Source organism: Numida meleagris, chromosome Z (genome assembly GCF_002078875.1).
Source record: "Numida meleagris isolate 19003 breed g44 Domestic line chromosome Z, NumMel1.0, whole genome shotgun sequence".
Taxonomy (NCBI): domain Eukaryota; kingdom Metazoa; phylum Chordata; class Aves; order Galliformes; family Numididae; genus Numida; species Numida meleagris.
The window spans coordinates 70,183,454-70,206,075 of record NC_034438.1 but is presented as its reverse complement, the minus strand read 5'-3'; the positions used below and the strand labels follow the sequence as shown (position 1 = coordinate 70,206,075).

At 48.3% G+C, this 22,622-nt stretch overlaps 2 protein-coding genes across 3 annotated transcripts in view; both read left to right on the top strand.

Moving 5' to 3' along the window:
- Nucleotides 1–3,584, top strand: part of DGKQ (diacylglycerol kinase theta) — an 82,634-nt gene extending 79,050 nt beyond the window's left edge. Inside the window, 2 exon segments of the mRNA XM_021379985.1 lie at nt 300–327; nt 330–3,584. Coding sequence (XP_021235660.1) covers nt 300–327; nt 330–397 — 96 coding nt within the window. The 3' untranslated portion in view covers nt 398–3,584.
- TDRD7 (tudor domain containing 7) overlaps nt 13,557–22,622 on the top strand; it is a 38,401-nt gene continuing 29,335 nt past the window's right edge. Inside the window, exons 1-3 of one of the 2 annotated variants that reach the window (XM_021380802.1) lie at nt 13,557–13,755; nt 15,883–16,104; nt 22,010–22,151. In XM_021380802.1, coding sequence (XP_021236477.1) covers nt 15,898–16,104; nt 22,010–22,151 — 349 coding nt within the window. In that variant the 5' untranslated portion in view covers nt 13,557–13,755; nt 15,883–15,897. Of the gene's footprint in view, nt 13,756–13,891; nt 14,508–15,882; nt 16,105–22,009; nt 22,152–22,622 lie in introns of those variants that run through there. The other variant, XM_021380803.1, reaches the window with a different exon arrangement.

Here is a 22,622-nt window from a genome sequence, read left to right as displayed (position 1 = left end):
CTTTAAGGCTAGTGGCTGTCAGTGTTATCTGTATGTGTACATGCTTGTACACTGATATATATGCACATACACACTTCTGTACACGCTATATACGTAAACCTGTATGTACCTATTTATGTAAAAAGCAGTTAATCCTAGCACTTCGTAATGATAGGTGTTTCACTCAGCTATGTATTTTAATTTTTTTTTTTTTTGCAGTTCCAACACTTTACTCGTGTATTAGTTGTCTTAGACCTGCTAATAGGTTACTGCAGATATTTGAATACTCATTCGTTTTCTTTAAAAACTTTGCATTTTAGGTTCATATGTTGAAAAAATCCAAGCAGAAAAAAAAAAAACTGGAAGCCTGAGAGAGATGAGAGTGGATAGCATGTCAGTGTGTGAAGGAGGACGGTAAATGGAGACGTGTGCTCAGAATCGGTGCAGCACAACTACTGTAGATGCCAAGATAGTTCAGTAAAACTGAGTGCAGATAACTGGTGATGAAGTGTTGTTTATGAGTGTGCCTTTCATTACACTTTGATAGTACTGGGTTCCACTTTGTCTTTCAAAGATAGTGCCTCGTTGTTACAAGTAACTGTTATGTACCACTTGTGTCATTTGAGATGTTTGCTTTGGGTTGCTCTTCCATAAACCATTTCCCTGTTTTTTATGTGTATGGACACCGAGGCCAAACAAAGATTCCGAGATGCCAAGATTTCTGCATCTGCTTTCACAAAGACTCTTCCTCTCCTCTCTGCTTTTTCTTTTAGAAAATCATTCCAGTGAAAAACTTGATGCCTCTTTCTGTAAATGAAAATGTGCTGTTTTAAATTAATGCTTACAGTAACCTCCAAACCAAAAAAAAGGCGAAGACAGGAGCTGCTGAGAGCTCCTTGGACCAGTCGGAATAACACAGCTGAAACAGTGCTACCTGAGAAGAGAGAGAATACAGAACACAGGAGAGAAGATTTCTCTCAAAGCCTCATGTACTTGGAAGAAAGGAGGTACTAGAACAGTTGAGCCCAGCTATTTCAGAGACTTCATTTCAACTGCATTTGTACAGCGTGAATGAAGGGCAAACAGCTCTTAGAGTACCCTATCAATTAAAGCTGATAACAAAGCCTGTTTAAAAGGCATTTGAATTTCAGCTGCTACCACTCCAAAGTAAAAAAGGAACAAAAATACCTGAGGCAGAATTGCAGTATACTGACTATTTTCTATCACTGAGAGCATTATCTTTAACAGCAGGCTTTTCCTCTTGTCTTTTCTTGTGTTATCTCATTTTCACTTGTTTGTTGGGCTGTTATTTAAACGCAAGCTCCAAGACTTGTAACTCAGTAGTGTAAAACAAGTACCCTATAGTGTTCTCTGAAGTGAATTAGCACAGCAGTAGAGTAGAGCTGAAGTGAAATACAGAGTCAGGAGTCATAGGAGGTCTGACGCCTGCAGAGTGCATGTAACATACTGTAGGGTTCTGGAGACTGGGGATATGATACCTGCCACGAAAACTCACTTACCTAGTCAGCTTTTCTGAGTACTTTGTGGGTGTTGTTAGCAGCTGTGGGCCCAGCAACTCAGTGAGTTTTATCTTCCCACTGAGATGAGCGTGTGCTCTTCTGAGTTCGGCCCTCTCTCATCTCTGTGAGACTGACATCTCTCTTTGCCCACCTGCCTGCTGCCGCTGCAGGGATCCAGCGGCTCTGTCAAAGCTTCCTGCTACAGACTGGAACTACAGCAGATGCGTTGGTCCTGTACTACACTACATGTGTCTGCTGTCCGTGTCTACAGTCACATTGGTCTTGCCACATTTTGGTTCTACAGTGACTGAAGCCTTCCCTGCCCCCCGAGCAGTCAGCTGTGGTGCAGGGGGCTTGTGTGTTTTTGCCATTGTTGTGTTTGTGTGCATTTGCTCCCTGGAGTTCCTTCAGCTCTAGCATAGGCCAGAGCCTGTTTAGCCAGCCAGCACATTTCTCCTTGTTGCACAGTAATAGCAAACTCAGCGATGGATGGCATGAATTTGTCACGTGAGCGACAGCTTTGAGAGGGTTCCTCTTCTCAGCGCGTCTACAAAAACATCTCCAGTTACTTCAGGAAACTTCACTCTAACTGTGAAACGTGCAGAAGCCGTTGTTTTGCGTTGGAGACACTTGTGTGTGGAGTTAGCTCTTGGTTTTGTTGAGGCAGTCTGTACTCTGAGCACTCCGCCAGCTTCAACAGCATCCGCTCGTTACCTGTGCTCTGCGCTTTGCAGTCGTGGTGCGGACCAGGCTGTGGATGTGGGCGGTGCAACACGCTCATCCCTACCAGCAGACAGAGCTGTAAGCAGACAAAACAGACGTGCAGAAATGGCAGCTGCCTGCAGTGATTCCCTGTCAGCAGGTGCTTAGTGCTGTCGTGGAGATGCATACAGAGGACTGACTCCTGTTCTCTCTGAAACTTGTTGTTTGTTGTTTAAATTGTTAGTTTAATTTTTAGGCATGCTCTTACGTACTACCACGTAGACTGCATCTTACCATTATTCAGCATGCAGGCTGGATTCCTGCTATGAAGGAAACGCTGGGCACTGTGCAGGAGGAGACAGCGTGGATCCTCATCTCCTGATCCCTAGACGTAGGATTGTCTCAGAACCTGGACAGGAAGGATCCACTGGAGCTCCTGTGGCTCCTGTGGTACCGGCGCTACAAGCAGCAGGAGCATGTTGTACTTCAGGCTGTGACTTCTCAGGATCAAGCTCATAAGTTAGAGAAGAAATCTTGAATACGTTGCTGCTAGTAGTTGTCCAGAAAGCCAGAGAAACTGCTTGTTGCGCTTGGGGTAGCTGAGAGACTGCAGTCTTTCCAGTTGCTGACTCAAACATGGAGAGGAAAGCTTCACTTTTTGTTGCAGAAGACACACATAAGTTTTTAAGCTTGGTACTGACCATCTTCTTCAGCCCAAGGAAATAAACCCGCGTGGCTGTTTTTCTAGATGCACATCATCCTGCAGCATGTAACTGACAATGTTTTGTGTTCCTGGCTTGTTAAGGGGCTGGCTGTCTCTCCCTGTTGCTTAGTATCTGTTATCTGAAATAACACGAAACTCTTGGGTCAGAGTATTTTAGTGGGAGGGCCCCATGCTGTGACATATCCTTCCGTGGGGATTTTCCATCCCGGTAACAAGGCTGTCTCGGGCCAGCGTTGTGGTAGCAAGGTGACACAAACACAAACTTCCTCTCCTTGCAGCTGCCCAAGTGGATCCTGCTGATGCATACAAGGGCTTTCAGTTTTCTTCTTTCCCTCTCTTCTCTCCTTTTTCCATAAACTGATTCCCAGATGTTGTTTGAAGAGATTAAGTAGGTGAGTGCCACACTGGAATGAAAATGTATCTTAAGAAGAACACACTTGGCATTTAAGGTCTCTCTGCATCACAAAATGATTCTTAGCATGTTTTGAAGACAAAACGGATTCCTGGGCAGTTGAGATAGGAAAGCTCTTGTAAAGTTTTTAAGAGAAGAAACTCTGTTGAGCATCTCTATTAAAGCTGTTCCAGTTTCAGGTACTGTAAAGGTCAGCATATCAAAGGGATCATACCATTTTTTTCTTTTTTAATCACACTGGGTATCTCAAAAGGCCTAATATTTCCTTCACTGTCTTCACTGCAAAGACTCCCCCTCAGGAATTTTGGACCCTGGAGGTAAGTGAGAGAGTCTGGGGAATGGAAGGCTTCCCTTTGGTGAGGGAGGAGATGGTCCGAGAGCGTCTAGGCAACATCAGTGTACATAAATCCATGGGCCCTGATGGGATGCGTCCACGTGTGCTGAGGGAGCTGGCAGAAGTGATTTCTGAACCGCTCTCTATCATCTTTGAGAGGTCTTGGAGAATGGGAGAGGTGCCTGAAGACTGGAGGAACCAGATGAGGCTTAACAAGAGCAAGTGTAGAGTCTGTCACCTGGGAAGGAATAACCGCGTGCACCATTACGAGCTGGGGGATGACCTGCTGGAGAGGAGCTCTGCAGAGAGGGACCTGGGAGTCCTGGTGGGCAACGAGTGGCCATGAGCCAGCAGTGTGCCCTAGTGGCCAAGAAGGCCAATGGCATCCTGGAGTGTATTAAAAGGTGTGTGGCCAGCAGGGCGAGGGAGGTGATCATTCTCCTCTACTCTGCCCTGGTGAGGCCTCACCTAGAGTATTGTGTCCAGTTCTGGGCTCCCCGGTACAAAAAAGACAGGGATCTCCTGGAAGGAGTCCAGCGGAGGGCAACAAAGATGATAAAGGGCCTGGAGCATCTCCCATATGAGGATAGGCTGGATGACCTGGGGCTGCGCAGCCTTGAGAAAAGAAGACTCAGAGGGGATGTGATTAATGCTTATAAATATCTAAGGTGTGGGAGGCAAAGGGATGAGGCCAGACTCTTCAGTGGTGCGTGGCGACAGGACAAGGGGAAACGGCCACAAACTGAAGCATAGGAAGTTCTGCACGAGTGTGCATAAGAACTCCTTCACAGCGAGGTGACGGAGCACAGGAGCAGGCTGCCTGGGGAGGTTGTGGAGTCTCCTCAGTAGATATTCGAGAGCCACCTGGACGCCGAGCTGTGCAGCCTGCTGCAGGGAGCCTGCTTTGCAGGGGGGTTGGACTCGATGGTCTCTAGAGGTCCCTTCCAACCCCTACAATTCTGGGATTCTTCCATAGTCTGTAAGACTTCCTTGAAGAGAGGTGCTAACTCTTTACATTTAAGATGAAACATCTGGATTTAGCCTTTACATTGAACATAGGGAGGCAGTACAGTTAACATCATAGGGGGCAGATATATGGTTCTCAGCGCTGAGTGGAAAGAGGAGTGCTGTGTGAGTACCTGGTGAGTACCTAGCTTTAGACAGGGCAGTAAGGAAAGCGTTGGGAAGGAGGTTGATGCTGCCCGGGCAGGTGTTGACACAGTCAGAAACCGTAAGTATAGACAGAGAAGAGGCACAGGCTCACTGCTGTCCTGGCACACTCCTTCATCCTCTTTCTTCCCTCTGCCTTCTCACCCACAGCCATGTCTGGCACACACAGCACTGCTAGCATCTCTCCTGCTGCGATGCCACCTCCTGACGCCTCACTTGGTGTCTAACAAGATTTCCTAGCATGGACAGAGAGAGAGGTCCTTGAAGCCATGGTGCATTTCAAGTGTCCTGGTGCAGCAGACAGCTGCATGAGTGTGTGGTCTGTGAGCAGGTATGTGTGCCGTGTGTTGCATGGCTGCCAGCCCACACCCGGGCACTGATACCCAGAGAGCAGGCAGGAGTCCTCAGTCTGCACCCCATAGCTGTCCTGTAGCACCATGACAGTAACTGTGCATTTTCCCCTCCTGCTCAGCTGCTGTCCTGTCCTTTGGATTCAGCCTTTATGCTGAAACTGGTGACAAAGGCACGAGTGCTGGGTGCTGAGTGTGTGCAGAGGGCATGGGAATGGAGATTGCAGTCTTAGACACCACTTAAGCTACTGGGCTCACGCTGTTCTTTGATTTCTGCGTTAGCTTTTGCTTCGGCCATTTCACAGCTGTGCAGCAAGGGTTCAGCAGCTGCTGGGATTCGTGGGGGCAGCACCGCCTCATTTTCAGCCCGTGGCCTTGTGTTCTTCAGCACACGTATCATTTCACGTGCTTTTTGCACTTAACAGAAAAGGTTAGATAGTTTTAGGGTTAGGCAAGTTAGATAGTGTGTAGCAAAATGGCAGTGTTTGTACTTTTTTGTAAATATGGGGATGATTCTGCAGATCTAAAGATGCACTTTCAGGTAATGGTGAATGCAAGTTGGTAGAACGCAGCTGTTCAAAACTTCAGGAGCTTCTCTGACCACAGTGCTCCTTGGTCTCCATCTCTGATTCTGTTCTCAAGAGCTTTGCTTGGGAATGAGAGATGATATCTTCGCCACATCACACTATGTATTTATATCTGACTGACTGAGAGTTTACGTATATTTTTAAACAGTTACAAATTCGCTGCTAGTCTAAGGTTTAGGCTTGTTAGCCTGATGTTATAATGCTTTAAAGTAATGTTAAGGTTTATTTATAATGTCAGCATTTCTGTGTACTTGACACTTACTTGGCTTGTAGGAGAGGTGCAGTTCAGAGCCTTCGTTCCTTTGCAGTTTTGTTGATTGGTGTAGCCATTCTGTGTATGGGATGTAGTGAAACAAATGCAATTTACTGATTTTAACCTGCGGCCAGACCAGCAGCTTCAGTGTTTACAGGACAGTGACTACTGATTGTAAACCCACAGATGTCACTTGATGCCGTGCGCCCTTTTTGCATCCTGGAAGCACTGCTTCTGCTTCCCGTGACAATTAATGAAATAGTTGCCTTTTGCTTTAGACTCCTTGCTGTGTCCCTTTAAAGAGATTTATTTACATTTGATGATGGCTTTTCTGATATGGATTCGTAAGACAGACTTTGTACTGTTACAACTGTTGTATTGAACTCGTTTTCCAAAAGATGGACTTTATTTTTTGTGAAGATAATTTATCATGATGTTTATAAGCAATTCAGTGTTGTTAAAGAGGTTGGTGCAAAGCCCTGAAGTAGATGTATTAAAGATCTATCACAGAGCAAAGTATTTTTAGCAGGACAGTGTTGTCGGTGTAGCTACCCCTCTGAGCTCTCCGAGCAACACTCCCATTTAAAATGTCACCCTGGCTCAAGTGTGTTGCTTAGGAGAAAAGTTGATTTCAGAAGATGTGGCTTCATTTACATTGTGCATACCCTGGTTTCCCTTCTGGCAGCAATTTCAAATGTAAACACCAGCTGTAGCAGGCTGAACTTTTCCCCGATACAAGTCACTCAGTTGAAGAGCCTGTCCTGGTGCCTGATGGTGGGGATGCAGCAGGTCTGTGACTGCCTGGCCCTTACGCTGTCTCTCCCTGTCCATAGGATATGCCGCACGCTGGTCTTTTTGCTTTCTGAAGGAAAAAGGCACCAGTCAGTTCCTTCCCTGTGTCTAACAGCTGCAGCTTGCCTAGCCATGGCATCTCTTCTTTGTGCTGCTGATCTTGCCAACCTGGGTAGCAAGAGGTGCTTGAAGAATTACTGAGTATTTATTGTGTTACTTTTTAGGTGCTTATGATGCCTTCACTGCTATTTTAAAAGAAGATTCTGGGGATCTGTATCATAGCAATAGCTGTATAACTCTAGCTTTCTGAACATGCCAAAAAGAAGTAATCCTTGAAGTAGCTGAATTAGCAATGTTGTAGAACAGTAGCAATCAATACCTTGAAGAAGCTGCAAGTTGTAATTAATAGGAGTATCTCCGCTTTGAATGTAAAGCATCACAGATTTTCTCATTCACCATAGATTTCAGTGTCCCTGCTACTTGCAGACCACCCGTGGCACGTTAACTCTTCTCAGACTGCAGCTTGGCTGTTGCTTAAAGAACTGTATTTCACCTCTTGTCACTTAAATCGGCCAACTTCAAGCAGATTTCCAGTGAATGCTATTTTAATATCAAGATACTTCTAAGTGTCTAGTAACATCTCTTGTGAATGTTCTAATACACTGGCAACGAATCAGGTTGGCCCAATGAGACAAGGTAAGCTGACCACCAAACAGTTTAGCTATTGTCTAGTGCTTACTCTTTGTGCACTTACCTAATAGTTCTGAACAAAAAAAAAAGCCTAAAGTGTTACCATTCAAGTGCTCGAAAACTGTTTCCACATTGTGTGCCTCAAACTAGTAATGCATTATCACACCTTTACTTGTGCACTGCTCTGAAGAACAAGGTTTTTACAGTGTAACTTGTTTCTCAGTGTCTGCCTTGCAAATCACTATGCTGTGCTAACTTGTCTACAAATAACATACGTAATGTACTCATTGATTTAAAAGAAAGTAATTTATGGGAGATGGGCTTTCCTCGTGTATTTAAACATCTCTTTGTCCTTGGGTTATATTCGTAGAATAATTCTGTATATATTTTGCAATATGTTTGTGTTTAATTTGATTGTACATTTTGCACTGATTTGAAATTGTGTATTCTAAGTGTTATTTACAAGTGCCAGAGATCTATAAGTAGAATTTGTCCGTGAAAAATACAACATCTGTTCTGCCCTGGTTGTCTGTGTAGTAGTCATGCTTCTTTAAGAACAGCAAAGTGCACTTACTCATCAAGAAACGTGCTTTCTTTCAGGTGGGCCCCTCCGCTGTGTTGTGCCACGCTGCAGGAGGCTGGGTCCCGCATCGTGCAAGGGTGGCTGTGTTGTAGCAGCACTGCTCATTCCTCAGATGTTAGCTGCTGCTGCTAACAGCTACACACAGCTCTGGTGCGTGGCACTCAGCAACTGTCAGGCACTTCTGGAGCCATTGTTCCCATGGGCAGCGCTTGCTCCAACTGCTGAGATCTGAGATAGCACAGTCAGTGTTATGTTCTTTGTTTTGAGAGTTGCTTCAGTGATGATCCCAACAGTCCTGGGAAAGGAGGGTAAACAAACAAAGTATTGACCTTCATGTGGAAAAAAAATAACCTTAGATTTTCATGATATAGCAAAGCTGCATGCCAACTAGCTTGCTTTAACTCTCTGTCACTGGAAAAGCAAAGTAGAGTTTTCCATTTATTCAGGTTTGAGCAATGTTGTGGCACACTAAAATATACTGCTCTTCAAATTATATGCACTTCAACTTTTCCACATATGTTCACAGATGCAGCCTGGCATTTATTTCAGATATGCAGTAATGGGAGCCAGACGAGCTGCCCAGTGGGTACAATACATGTACCTTGAAGGACCAAGGAAATCTCTGTGGGTGCTCTGTGCAGGGAAGACCTGCCAAATGCTGTGGTACACCTTTACTAGGCAACAGCACACACTGAGCTAGGTGAACTTCAGGAGACATGGCAAAAATAATCCTTTTACATACATTCGTTTACATCCACAGCTGAAATGAGAGTTCTCTGACTGGCAAAGGGCATGAGGAAAAAGCAGGAAAGAAGTGTGGGAGGAGGAGCTTCCTGATGGGACTCCACATGGCCCCAAGAGTCACTGTCAGAGTTGGGAAACAAGTGGCTACTTGGGTATCCAGAAGACTGCACCCCATCTTTAAGAGCATGACACACACCTGAAGTGCCCTGGGCAAAAAAAAAAATAAATGTTACCAGGTCATAAGTAGAAGACTAACATATACAGTTAACAGTTTTACATGTATACTGTTAACACAGGAGCTTCCAGAATGCCACAATTTTCTGTGTATATCCACCCCTGCCCTTCACTGAGCAGGGAGAGCAGGAAGGAGCTGGTTTGCAGGCAGACTACCTGACTTCCAGCAGTCCCTCCCCTTCCAACTCGCATGGGGTTGTGCCTTGCATTCTGTTAGTGCAAGAGCCCATGGAGGTGAACTGGTGTCTGAGAAACATGGTTTGGCCATGATCAACCCTGTGTTTTGTCTTCCAAGTGGATTTATCCACCAGTTAGACACATATGGTTTGAAAAACAGTTAAGCGAAAAAAAAAAAAAAAAGGGTTAGACAAGTAACTCAGTAGAAAACTAACATGAAGGGCAGCTGGAGCCACTTTGCCTCTCCCTCTCTTCTTTCAGGCTTCCCTGGGTTGTAAGTGAGCACAATGCAGATTTTTTTCAGTATCTTTAAATCCGTAACGATGGTGTGTCAGCATCTCTGGTCACAGGCTGTCTGCAACCTGCCCAAAGCCCCAGTTACGTCTGCCTGCCCACGTGAGTTTCTGTTCTTCATCGCTCTGTGCCAGCTGTTTGATGAGTTTTATGCTGAGTGTTGGCACACAGCTCAGGAGCATCACTGCAGTACCAAAGCACGAACCTTAATTCTAGTGAGCCTGTTTTTGTATAAACAAAGCCACTTGGTGCTAGGAACAGCTTCACCCTTTTGCTAACTGCAGTCGCTGTTACACTGGAGATTGCTGCCCTCTTGCTTTCCATCTGAAGATAGCAAAACCCTCTGGTGAACTGGAGGAAGCTCTCAGGGAGACCCTGAAGGGTCCGATGGATGAAACACTTTAAAAGCAACAGAGCACTGTAGTTATACAAAAATGCCTGTGTTGTAACTATTTGGTATGCAGATGCGTAACGTGTTCTGTTTTTTCCTAAAGTCATCCTCCTTCCAAAGAGAGGGAAAAATAGGCAGTCAAGGTGTTAAGTGTGCAAGTTTGTGAAGCCCTTCTCCTGGGTGACTCCACAGCTTTGCTCAGTGGCCCCTCACACTCCCTGTCCTCCTCCCAGGACTTGTCACTGAACCTGAACACCCAGAACCAGTGTTGAGCATGGAGCTGCAGCCACCCCCACACAGCACAGAGAGCACTGGCTGGCAGCTCCTGAGTACACAAAGAGGAGAACCCGAGTGTTGGTGTAGTGCCTACATGGAGAGAGAGCAGAGCCTTTTCCCACCACAGCATCCCAAAGGACCCACTGCTGTTGCTAAAGTGCGTGTCTCTGGCAGGACTTTGAGGGTCTCACTGGGCCGCTCCCAGAGCAGTGTGCAGCACCACAGGCTGAGATGCTGCCCCAGAGATGTCTTGCCTGTCCCCAGCAGCTGCACCAGGGAGCTAGGAGCAAAGAGGAGCGCAGGGAGCTCCACCAGCACCACTGTGAGTGCTGTGGTGCAGATCAGCCAAATTCAATTTCCCCTGCTTCTGCTTGGACCACAGCCTCAACTCTTCATCCACTGCAGCACCTCATTCCTCCCTGGCCTCTGCCTCCACACATGTACCTCCTCACCCAGGCCTCCCAGCTCCGCAGGTCCTCCAGCCATGCCCTCCTCTCATACCCAGCTGATGCCAGCAGCCCCACACCTCACAGGGCATTAGAGTACAGTCTGGCTGAGGCTGCCTGCAGACACCCTGAGTGGCAACACACACTCGCCCTGCAACGTCAGCTGACAGTCCAGGGCAGTGGTAAACACCCCACAAAGAAAAATGATGGCCCAGCAGCTCCATAAGCCGCCTGGATTAGAGATGCTCACACACAAGAGCTGAAAAGCAACATGGAGTGCTAACCCAGCAGAACGGCACCTCCAGCCTCATCCCAGCATCCGGGCAGCTGCTTGCTTCACGTGCACCACAAAAAGCACAGAAATGCTAACGCTGCAAGGGCTGAGGTAGGCAGAGGGCAAAGAGAAGCCTGCTGCAGAGAAAGAGGACCACCCCTTCCAGAAGGTCACTATATAAAATGCTGCCAGCTGCAACCAGAGATCTCCTCAGGGTACCCTTCCACACCCAGCAGCAGCAGCTCCACAGGTGCAGCACCCACAGCAGCCTCACCAGGTACAGAGGGACAATCACCTGCTGGCTGCACTATTTCTGATGCAAGCCAGGATGCCATTGGCCTTGGCCACACTGCTAGCTCATGTTCAGCCCGCTCTCCACTAACATCCTCAGATCCTTTGCCTCCATGCAGCTTGCCAGCCACTCTGCCCCAAGCCTGTAGCATTGCCTGGGGCTGTTGTGGCCAAAACGCAGGACCCGGCACTTGGTTTTGTTGAACTTCATCCCAGCGGTCAGCCTGTCCAGATCCCTCTGCAGGGCTTTCCTGCTGGTGGCAGCAACTGCAGGAAATTCTGTGAGAGGTAGATGATGAGGCCAGGATAGAGGTGGACAAGGTAGATGGAATGGGATTGGACAAGGAATTAGCCCCCAGACTTGTGCCTCATCAGGCCATGACCATTGTACTCTTTGAAAGGGACACGCACTTTGGAAAAATGAATACCCACTGAGAAATCATTGATTTTCTGAATCCCTGGGAGCAGAGGAGAACATCAAGGCTTCCCCAGCTGATCCCCTGGTTCCAGTAAAGCTGTGGAATGAAGTTATAAACTTCTTAGCAGATAGCAGAGCAACTCATTCGTTAATCATTAGTTGTAAGGCACTGTAGCGATCAGAAGGACCAACATGATGGAAAAGGCATCATAAAAGAGGTGGAAGGACCAGCATGACAGCAAGGTGCTACAAGGGAAGGGAAGTAGATCACTCACCCGTATCAGAAGATTCTGGGATCACAGAGAAAGACTTCCACCACAATAGGATCTCCAGACAGAGATCCTTCCTCAGTGGCAGTCAGCCCTTAAATGAGGCCTAAGAGGGGTGCAGCCAGGCTCCAGCCCTTCCAGTCATACAGTGAATTGCCTTCACCTGCGCTCCCAGGGCTGACTGGGTCTTTCCTCCAGGTGTTCAATCAGTGGTTCAGGCTCAGCAGTTCCCATACAGGCACCTTTAAGCAAGATCCAGGTATCAACTATTTGAGTCACGGGAAAGCAAGTTTTTAGGCCATTCTTAAAACCTGTGAAATACACAGCTGAAAAGACTACATTGACTCATGAATTTCTATATATGCCAGAATTCCCTCCTGCTATTGCTGGGATGTGATCTGTTTTGCAAATTGAGAGCTCAGCTAGCACTTTCTGGTAAGTCTGTTCAGTTGCATGGACCTGAGGACACAGTATGGGAAGTTCAACTGTGTCTACAGACTGAAAAGGAACAATAATGGACCAGAATTCCTGAGGAAATTTTAGATGCTGTAATACTGCTAGTATGGACTTCCAAAAAACCTGGGAGAGCCAAGAATGCTGCTTTGGTAAAAGTCGAGCTAAAACCAGTGAGAAAAAAAAAAATCCTGTGAAATTTGAAGCTGGAGTGGGCTTAGAACCATTGATCAATACTTTTATGCAATAAGGACTGTTATGAAAATGTCAGAGTATAATTCTCCCATCTCGAGAGCCCCCAAAGGGAAGTACAGCCACGCTGTGCCCTGTCCTTGGTAACTTACTTGCCAAAGATCTGGGATTCTGGCAAAGTAAGAATCCTTCCATCACTCTTGCAACATGCAGATGACATCCTACTCGGCAAAAACAAGAATAAAGTGGCAATCACAGACTTACTGAGTTTGTTGGGACCAGTTGGGTACTAGTATCTCGGAAAAAAAGCTGCAAGCAGTACAAAGCGCGGTAATTTGTCAAGGATTTGACATATGTCAGAGAGAATTAGGAGCAGAAAGGAAACAAGCTATTTGCTGAAGAGCTTCTCGCCCATCTAGGCTACAAAGGTTTGCAGGGATGGCTGGACGGCACAGATGCTGGGTACCAAATGGCAGACTGCTTGCCACACTGTTAGATGCTGCTGTCAAGGGGCCTGGGAGAACAATGGGGTGGACACCAGAACATCAGAACGGATTTCATTCCATTAAAGCTGAATTAATGACGGCTGCTGCTCAGAGCCTGCCAGGTAACTCTACAAAAAGAGGCTGAAGCACAAGCACTGCTCCCTAGCACAGGAATAGGACTATAGCTCAAGCCTTCGAGCTATCCAAAGATAAAAGGGTAAATATCTACACAGATTTTGAACGTGCTTCCGGAGAGCTCCACACACATGGAAAGGACATAGACTGTGGTCCTCCAAAGGGGCTCCTTTTAAATACGTAACAAAGGTCCTCCAACCGTTGCAAGCTGTTTGGGAGCCAAGACAACCCGCGCTTGTGCGCCGTGAAGTCCAGCACGCAGGGCAGGCGGAAGCACTGAGGAGAAACCTCGAGCCCAGCCCCGCCCCAGCCCCGCCCCAGCCCCAAGATGGCCGCCCCGCCCCGCCCGCCGCGTGCCGCCCGCCCCAGGGCTGGGCGGGAGAAGCGCCGCGCATGCGCGTCGGGCGGCGGCTGTGCCTCGTCCCGGCGGCGGGGCAGGGCGGCGCGGAGGGCGGCTGCGGTGAGGTACCGGGGGAGCCCCGCGGGGCTCCGGCCCTCCTGGGCTGGACGGAGGGGTCGTGACGGCAGCGGGAAGCCGCTCCTGCTCCGCGGCGAAAGCGAGTTCTGCGGGTAGCGACGGGTGCGTGCCTTCGGGGAGCCCTCGGCCCGGCGCGTCGGTTGTGGGCGGTTGCGGCGCTTCCCCGCGCTCCCTCGGAAGTTTGTGCAGGGTCCGGGGTCGGGGGCTTCGCGGCAGCGCCAGAAGGCGCCGGGAGCGGCGCGTCCCCGCTGCGCTGCTGCCCGCCCGGCGCGGCTCACCTCTGCGCGCTGACAGCTGTGCGGCTTCACCGCGCGGGATGCGCTGCGTGCGCTGCTGCCTGCGGTTCGGCTCCGCCGTGCTGGGGCAGCCTGCCGCTGCTGCCTGCCTGCCCCCGCACCCCTCCTCGTTGGACTTTCCTCTCTCTGAGTCAGCCCTTCGGCCTGCCTTCCCAAGTCACTGGGTGTTCTTCCTTCTCACCTTTGCCCAGGTGTAACTTTTCCTGCGCAGGTGTTAATGCAGTGAGTTCAGTGCAAGAAGGAAGGCTTCCAAGGGCCGCGCTGAGGAAATTGGAATTTGAGGATATTGTTTCAATGAGGGAGTAAAGTAGGAGCCCCCCAGTGCTTTGGCTGCTTCCGGGAGGTGTCTGCTTGCTTCAGTCTTCCCAGGCTGTGTGCCGTAGTCCCTGGGACGCTGGGAGAGTTCCATGTCACCAGCGGGATGCTGGTGTGTGTGATTGCAGCCTGCCCTCCTGCAGCACTAAAGGAGATCTGCCTTCAGGGCTGAAACTGACAAGCTGGAACTTCTCTTTCCCTTTCTGCTCACCAGTGTGTATATAACGTGTTTATCAGCACTGTGTAAGTGTATGTAGCTTTTTAAGTACACGGATGCACAGTGCCTTATGCCCGTGTGAGTGTATGGGTGTGTAAATACATGCACATGTGAGCAGTGGCCAGCTGAGGTCAGTAAGATGCTGGATGTGCGTTAAGTAAAGAGGCTCAGGGAGACAAGGAAGTGTCAGACTCCATACTCCTTCTCTCTTGCTGAGCAGCTGAGCCGGGCCATCACGTGCTCGAAGTGCACCAAGGCAGGGTGCTGTTAGTGTATCTGTGCAGACTGAAAAATGCTAAAGATTGGCATTTCTTTTCCTTTTCGCTTTGGCGTGGTGCCCAGGGTGATTTCTCCCCCAGAAAAGGGAAATGGGCCTTCCCCAAAATGCATTTTCACTGTTTTGTCATAGGATAGAATCACAGTTGCCAGGGTTGGAAAAGACCCCCGAGGTCATCCAGTCCAGCCGTCCACCCACCACCAATATTTTCCTACTAAACCGTGTTCCTTAGTACCATCTCTACACACTTCTTGAGCACCTCCAGGGACGGTGACTCCACCAGCTCCCTGGGCAGCCCATTCCAGCACCTTGCTACTCCTTCTGAGACAACGTTTTTCCTAATATCCAACCTGACCCTCGCCTGAGGCAACTTGAGGCCATTCCCTCTCATCCGTTTGCTATTTCTGTGGGAGAAGAAGCTGACCCCAGCTCACCACCACCTCCCTTCAGGTAGTTATAGAGAGCGATGAGGTCTCCCCTGAGCCTCCTCTTCTCCAGACTGAACAATCCCAGCTCCCTCAGCCGCTGCCCGTAAGACTTGTGCTCTATCCCCTCACCAGTTTTGTTCCCCTTCTCTGGACACTGTCCAGGACCTCTGTCTTTCTTGCAGCGAGGGCCCAAATCGCTTCTGTCCATGCAGTCCTGTCTTTCAGGTGTAGAATGGGGTTTGATTTGCTGGGTTGCTTCCTCTTTGATACAGTTTTACGGTGCAGCTGAGGGTTTATTCCCCAGAGCAGGGGAAATGAAGCTAGTTTTCCTCTTCACTGTCCATGCATACCAGACTTCAGGCATGCGTGCTGCCCGTAGGTCTGTACCAAGTACTTTTCTTCTTCGGCACTGCTGGGCTGGATGGGCAAGCTGCAGTGCCTCGGCCTTGTGACAGCAAGCCTCAGTGTGTCAGGAGGTCTGCCCTTGGCACAGCTGCCATGTTATGGGGGGTAGCTGCCATTTTGGTCAGTTTGGCCATGCTGCTCTGTGACCACCATGGTGCTCGTACTGCCCTGCGGTCAGGACCGGTCCCCAGAGCTGCTAAATCCTTGTTCATCTAAGGAGGGAAGCTGAGTAGCAAAAGCTGCTGTTGTTAGTCTGTGAATGTGACATTTCTTTTTTCTTTTGTGGTGTAGACATTACAGGTGAAGATGCAGGAGCCTGACCTGGTTGCGAAGGCACTGCGGTCTGTTCTTCATTCCAGTAAACATGGCATACCCCTGTCAGAGCTTCAGAGTGAATACAGGTCACTGACTGGTGAATGGATTCCCTTCAGACACCTAGGGCATGCCACGCTGGAAGCCTACGTGGCAAGCATCCCTGGAGTGGTCAGGACTGAGAGAAATAAAACAGGAGAGGTAAGAATCTGTGATAATCAAGAGAATTGCAGCAGGCTGGAAATGGCTTTTGTGTTTGTAAAGTGCGAAAAGTTCATAATTGTACCTCTGCTCATGTTGTGGATTATTTGAGAAAAACACTGTGATGTGTGTGGTGTACTAGCACTATCAGAGGTGGAAGCTGTGACACAGAGCAGGTGTCTCTTATTTTCCTGCTCCTGCATGCAGATGAGAAAGTAGTGTTTACAAAAGGTGGAAGATTATGGAGATTTCCCCCTTACAGAGGAGTTCTGACTGGAAAGGCACTCTGTTTGATGGCAGAGCTGTGATCTCTGTCTCAAACTTTCTTCCTCTGGGCCTATGTTAGTGGGTTGTCCTGAGACTGAGCTCACAGAATGTTAAATCTTGTTCACGTGTCCTAAGTGTGTTTTCAGGCTGGGGTTTTGGAGACTTCTTTTTTCCTGCAGCAAAATTGTTGTAGGTTCTGTTATGTCAGGTTTGTACACAAGTTTCTGAAGGCTTAGCACTCTTTTTGTTGTGAGTTGCAGTGCTGCAGGACAGTGCAGACTTGCCAAGGTGAGGTGATGTACCTCAGCTTAGCAAGTTAAAGGGGGAACAAGCACTCAGTGCAGATGTCATGGTTCCGCTGTTTGTTTTTTTTGTTGTGGAGGAGGTGGATCCCAGCTCAGCAGAAGAATTCAGTGTGATGGGAAGAGTTTTCCCTTATTCCTTGGCCTTGCTGCTATAGCCTGTGTCTCCTGGTGGGTTGCTGGCTTGATGTGGAGTTCCTGGTTGCAAATCTGCTAGTTTGCTCCTCTCCCCACGTAAACACAGATGTTTGGCAGAAATTGTGGCTGTCATACCAGGTCTGGAGAGATGGTGATTAAGGCCTTACTGGCTTATCTGGATTGGGGTGGCATCTGGGAGCTCAGAATTAGGTCCATGGTTATATGTGAAGTGTGGTGAGAGGCGTCATGGAATTCTTTTGGTTTTGTGCTGATGCCTGGAAGTGTGGCTGTTTTTTTTTTTTTGCTTTGTTTTTTTTTAAGCAAAGAGTTCCCTTCCTGCCTTTTTGAAGCTGTCAGAGTTTGCCATTTTGCAGCAGGTAACTAAGTCTTAGGTTCTCTTTTGGTTCCTCCAAGGCTGTATTGACTACAGCTACATCAATAAACTTGAATTCACGTGCCTCTGGGATTGTTTGTGGTGTTGCAACTTAATGCTTCTTCACGGTGGCTCCGGCAAATAGCCATCTGTTTCTAACTTGGGCCTTGCAGGGTATAATCTGTTATCCTCCCTTTCCCTTGAGAGCCTTGCTTATCCTCTAATGCACTGTGTGCTGAGAGCCCTTGAGGACACTTCAGTAGTGCTGGAGGTGTTCACTTCTCTGAGGCAGCTGTAATGAAAGACTGAAATGCAGCTATAGGAGGTAGAAAGAGGGAGCTACTGAACAGGATTGGAGGTGGTTCAGCAGAAATCACTTTGCTTTTGGCATGCTAACTATGCTCTCCATGACTGGAGCAGCTAAAGGGAAGCAAAGACCTGGGGCAGAAGACACTCCTGAAGACAACACTCATGCTGCTGTTTTGTGACCCTCTTGTGGCTGCTATCCAGAACATGACCTGGGAAGACCCTGAGCAGAGGGTGATGTGTGCAGCTGTGCCCCAGCATGAGCTAGGGCACAACTACCTGGCTTTGAGCATTTCTTATGAAGAGTGAGTAGAGGCAGAAGAGGCATTCTTTGCCCTCAGGTGTTGCTGGGTAGGTTGTATGTGTTCTAAAACCAGGAATAGCAGAGAGGGGATGAGGATAACCAGCAGTCACATGAGGGAGTGAAGGACAAGGCTGCAAGAGAAGTGTGAGGTGACTCAAACAGTAGGCAGACTGTAATCAGTAGGCCAGGGCTGAAAGTGTGCATGTGAAGAAGAAAATTCCTGTTAGATAGAAATGAGAGGAGAGCTCTCATATACTTTTTCAGAAATAAGCACAGCTGAGCACCTTTCCTAAGGGCCTGTACACTCCTGCAGACAGTGTAGGGCACAATGTGAGGACTATGCACGTCTTCCTGGCACAAACAGTGAGCTTATGAGGGGAAATGCTCTGCTGGACCCAATTCTTACAAGGAAGGAATAAATGTTCAGAGTTGTAAAGGCTGTGGACAGCTTTGGCTACAGTGACCACAGGAATATGGTATTCAGTATTGTCAGAGGAGGGGAATGAGATAAAAGGCAGCATCATAATGAAGAACCTGAAAAGAACAGACTTTGCCATGTTCAAGGATCTGTCTGGAAGAATCCCATAGGATACAATCCTGGAGAGGAGTGGTCCAGGAGAGGCAGCCCATTTTCATGTACCACCTCCTCTCTGCTCAGATTTTTCCATTCCAGTAAGTAGGAAAAGTAAGCAAAGATTGTAGGAGACTTGCATGAATGAACAAGCAGCTGCTCACTAAACTTAAAAAGGAAGTGTGCATGAAGTAGGAACAGGGAGAAGTAAATATCCAAGCACGTGGGCATGGGGATAGGCAAGACTGCATTTCTTAATGACTACTTCAACAGTGTAAAAGCCAAGAAAGAATGCCATCACCTTCAAAACAACACCCACAGCGCTGCCACTTCGGACAGCATCCTCCTGAAGGAAGACTGAAAGAGCTGCTCCAGGTGACAGCAGAAAACAGAGGAAGAGTAGAAAAATGAGAAGGAAGAGCTGAAGCAACTGAAGAACTGCAGCACTTGGCTGCATTGCGTTCCACGATAGCCTCATGAAGTCCCTGCTCAGGGCATGGAGCGCAGGCTGTCGCGCAGACGCCTCTGAAAGGGTGAAGCCACCTGAAGTTCATATACACCATGTTCGATACATCCATTGGACCAACAAGAGTCCATCCTGACAAACAGCATGGAACAAAGGTAGTAGGAGACATGCATGAGTGAACACTGGATCTTAATTCTGCTGCTGACAGGAATCTTACAAGAGTCAGGAGCAGAACTGAGTGAGCTAGAAGGGATGTAGAGATACTGTCCATGTAGGGATGTGGTTAGAAAAGCTGCAGCCCGTGTGGAGTTGAATCTGATCGGGAACATGAGGGACAGGAGGAGCTGTTTCTACAGGTGTGTCAGGAAAACGATGACTAGAGAAAATTTGAGCCTGCAGAGGATTTGTAAACAACACCTAATCTTAATGGACACGGAGGAGACCTTCTCTGCCTTGACATTTGCTGGTAGGACTGGCCATCTGCCACCCCAAGGCTCCTGATATTGGGAAGGTCCATAGCAAGGAAGCCTTACTCTCAGCTAAGAAAACTAGGTTAAGGAACACCTAAACAAACTGGGCATGCACTAGTGTGTGAGCCTGATACAGTGCACTCATGAGCTGGCTGTTGCTGCAAACCCATTCTGGATTCCTCACTTCACAATTGCACCTGATTCATGTTATTACTTTTTGGCAGTACGTACACTTGTGAGCAAGTCTTGTCAAGGATGAAGTACAGGGAGAGTAAAGTTTTGTCAGAGATCTCTGATGAGGATCTTAGAGACCTCACCAAAGAATTGCAGCCACTGCCACCAAGCCAGCCTGATGTGTTAGTTTCACAAAAGCAAGCTCAAGTATCCCACTAGTTCTGGTTTTTATTGCTCTTTTTTTGTTGTTGTTTGAATAAAAATATTAAAGATTAAAGTAAGTATCGTTACTTGTATACATGAACTATATAGTTATGAGGGCTGCTCCAAAAGTAATGCCTCCTATTTTATTATATCCAACCACCATGTCAGAGGCAAGGGTTGGTGGGGCAGCAGTAGAGGTTGAACCTTCCTCTCAGTATTCTATTCCATGTTGTTGCTGTGTGACGGATGGACATCTGACAGAATGGTGTCTGAGATGGCAGTGCATATGGAGCAAAGTGTGTCATTGAATTCCTCCATGCTGAAGAAATGGCACCCAATGACATTCATCCACGCTTGCTGAGTGTTTTGTAGCTGAAATTTTGCTCTCTCAAGCAGTGCCATTGTGCTCTTTGTGTGGGTTGTAGTTTTCATAGGAATAAATAGGAAGCATTACTTCTGGAGTGACCTTTGTGTTTGCAGCCCAAGGCAATTCCTATTCACTCAGTGCAGCCCATGCAAGCCAAAAGGCTGGGCGCTCATGGAGTAAGCTAATCCTGGAAACCACTTCCAGACAGGTGAAAGACAAGAAGTGGTTCTAGTCAGTATAGATCTGTGAAGGAGAATCTTATCTCCTCATAGCCTTCCACAGTGAGATAACTGGTTGAGAGAATGAAGGGAGAGTAGTGGATGTTGTCTTTCTCAATTTTAATAAGGCTTTTGATATTGCCTCCCATAGTAGAGGCCCCAACATGGGGGCAAGTCAGCAGTGATGTGCCCTGTAGGTTCATACTGTGGCAATACTGTTTAGCACAAATGACCTAAATGATGGGATAGAGTCCACCTTTAGGAAGACTGCACATGGTTGTAGTGACTGATGGCTTTTTGGAGAGAGGTGGCTGTGTTCCCCTCCTGATGGACCTCAGCAAGGTGGAGAAATGGCTCAACAGGAGCCTCATGACATTCAGCACAGTGAAATGACAAGTCCTGCAAGCAAGGGAAGTGGCATGTACCACTGCAGTCTTGTGGCTGACCAGCCAGGAGACAACTTGGCAGATAAGATCCAAGTTCACCATGAGCAGTAGTGTGCTATTGCAGCATAGGAGTCTGATGTACTGGGTTGCATTAGGAAGTCTGTTGTCAGCTGGTTGATGGAGGTCTGTTCCTCTGTACTCAGCCCAGGTGAGACCATGCTTCTTTGCATTTCACCACTGCACTGGTTAGGCTGTGTATTGAGATGCTGCTGGGCCAAGCCCTGACACCCTCGACATGTTTCTTGTGCAGGTGATGACTGCACAGCAGTTGTGCAGCGTGAATTCTAAGCAGCAGGTTATCTGGGGTCCTAGTAGGGTAACAGCTCTGCGTGAGAGGGTCCCTTTTTCAGCCTGTTTCACCATGTTTTTGGGATTGCTCCAGGGTTGGCATCCTTGCAGTACTGGAAGATACTCCTTCAGCTGCCTTAATTTGTTTTTGGCATTTGGATGACTCCAAAGTTTGGGCTGGCATTTTGTCCGTGAGGCCAAGTTAGTGTGAGATGTGTGGCTTGGGTGCTTGCTGAGGCAGTATTTGTTTGCTTTTAAAGGACAACTTCTGTCTATATTACAAAGGTGTGTCAAGGAGAGGCCAAGGCAAGAGGCCACAGGGGAGTCTTTATGCTCACCCAAGGCCAAGCCGCTGTTGAATGCCAACACAGTGATTGCAGGCAGTCTGTGCCAATGGGGTGGCTGTGCTCTTCCTGTGTCAGGCAGGGCAAAGGCAGCCTGGCAGTGCCAGGCCGTGGTAGTGCTGGAGCACACGTGGGCAGGAGTCAACCAGAAGGAGTGAGAAGAGGCTGAGGCCTGGAAGTCCCATGAGTGGTGGTTTGCAGGGCTGGGCCTGCCTGTCTGTTGTCTATGGGTACTGGGTGGCTGTGGGAAGCTCCTGCTAAGTCAGTGCATACTGCCTGGGAAGGTGTGAGGAGACCCTTGGGAATCTGCTGTATTGGCTGGGGATGGAGAAAGTGCGAAGCAGTGTTGTGAAGTGGGATCTTGGACTTGTAGGATGCAAGAGAGAAGCTGGGCTGCTGCCAGCTGGCCTCCAGCCTAAAGCAAAAGGGGATGGAGAGCCTTGGGTGGGTTTGGCTGTTTGCTCTGCTGTTTTCTGAGGTGCATTGTGGAAGGAGGAGAACTTCAAAGGCCTTTGTCTGTTTCTGAAACTTTTGTTGAAGCGCCTGCTGGCCTCTGTGAGCCAGCGATTACAGAAAGTGGAAATTGCTGTAAGCCTTTTTGATGACTGTGGGTGAGCTTGGACCTCAATGACTGTTTCTACTCCCATCCCTTTCCTACCCCGAACAGGTGACTTGCTATGCTGTTGCTTGCCCCGAGACCATGGAAATTGCTCAACTTGTCGCTCGACAGAGCAGTTTGAAGAAGAAAACAGGACGGCAAGTGAACTGCCGGATGAGGCTGAAGAACGCAACTCCAGTCACACTAGTAGGTAAGCTCTGGGCAGCTGCAAAGGGCCTGCTTTTATTAAAGACTTGTGCAGATTTAGAAGCAAAAGTCTTTGCCTTAAGGTATGCCTCTGAAGGCAGTGAGATGTGTGTTCTCACTGGAAGGTTCCAAGTAATGGGATGTGATGCTGACAGCAGGGTATCAGTGCCTGCAAGCCACGGTCTGTGAGAGAGGCTTTCTTTAGCACACTCTTGAAACAGAAGTGCTCTGGAAAGACACTTGTCTTTGTTTCCAGCTGGCTGTGTTTTTGTGAGAGACATGTCTGAGATATCTGTGAGTAGAGTGGTGGTGAGCCTGCTTGATTTTAAGGGATGAGCTAGCCCTTCATGGGGTGGCAGAAGTGAGCTGTGCCCCCATGGTGAGGAGCAGCCTGGGCAGCATCAGCTGTGGATGTCTCTGCAGTTCCAGTTGTGCATGCCCTGGTGCCCCAGCATAGCTGCTGCCCAAGTTTGCC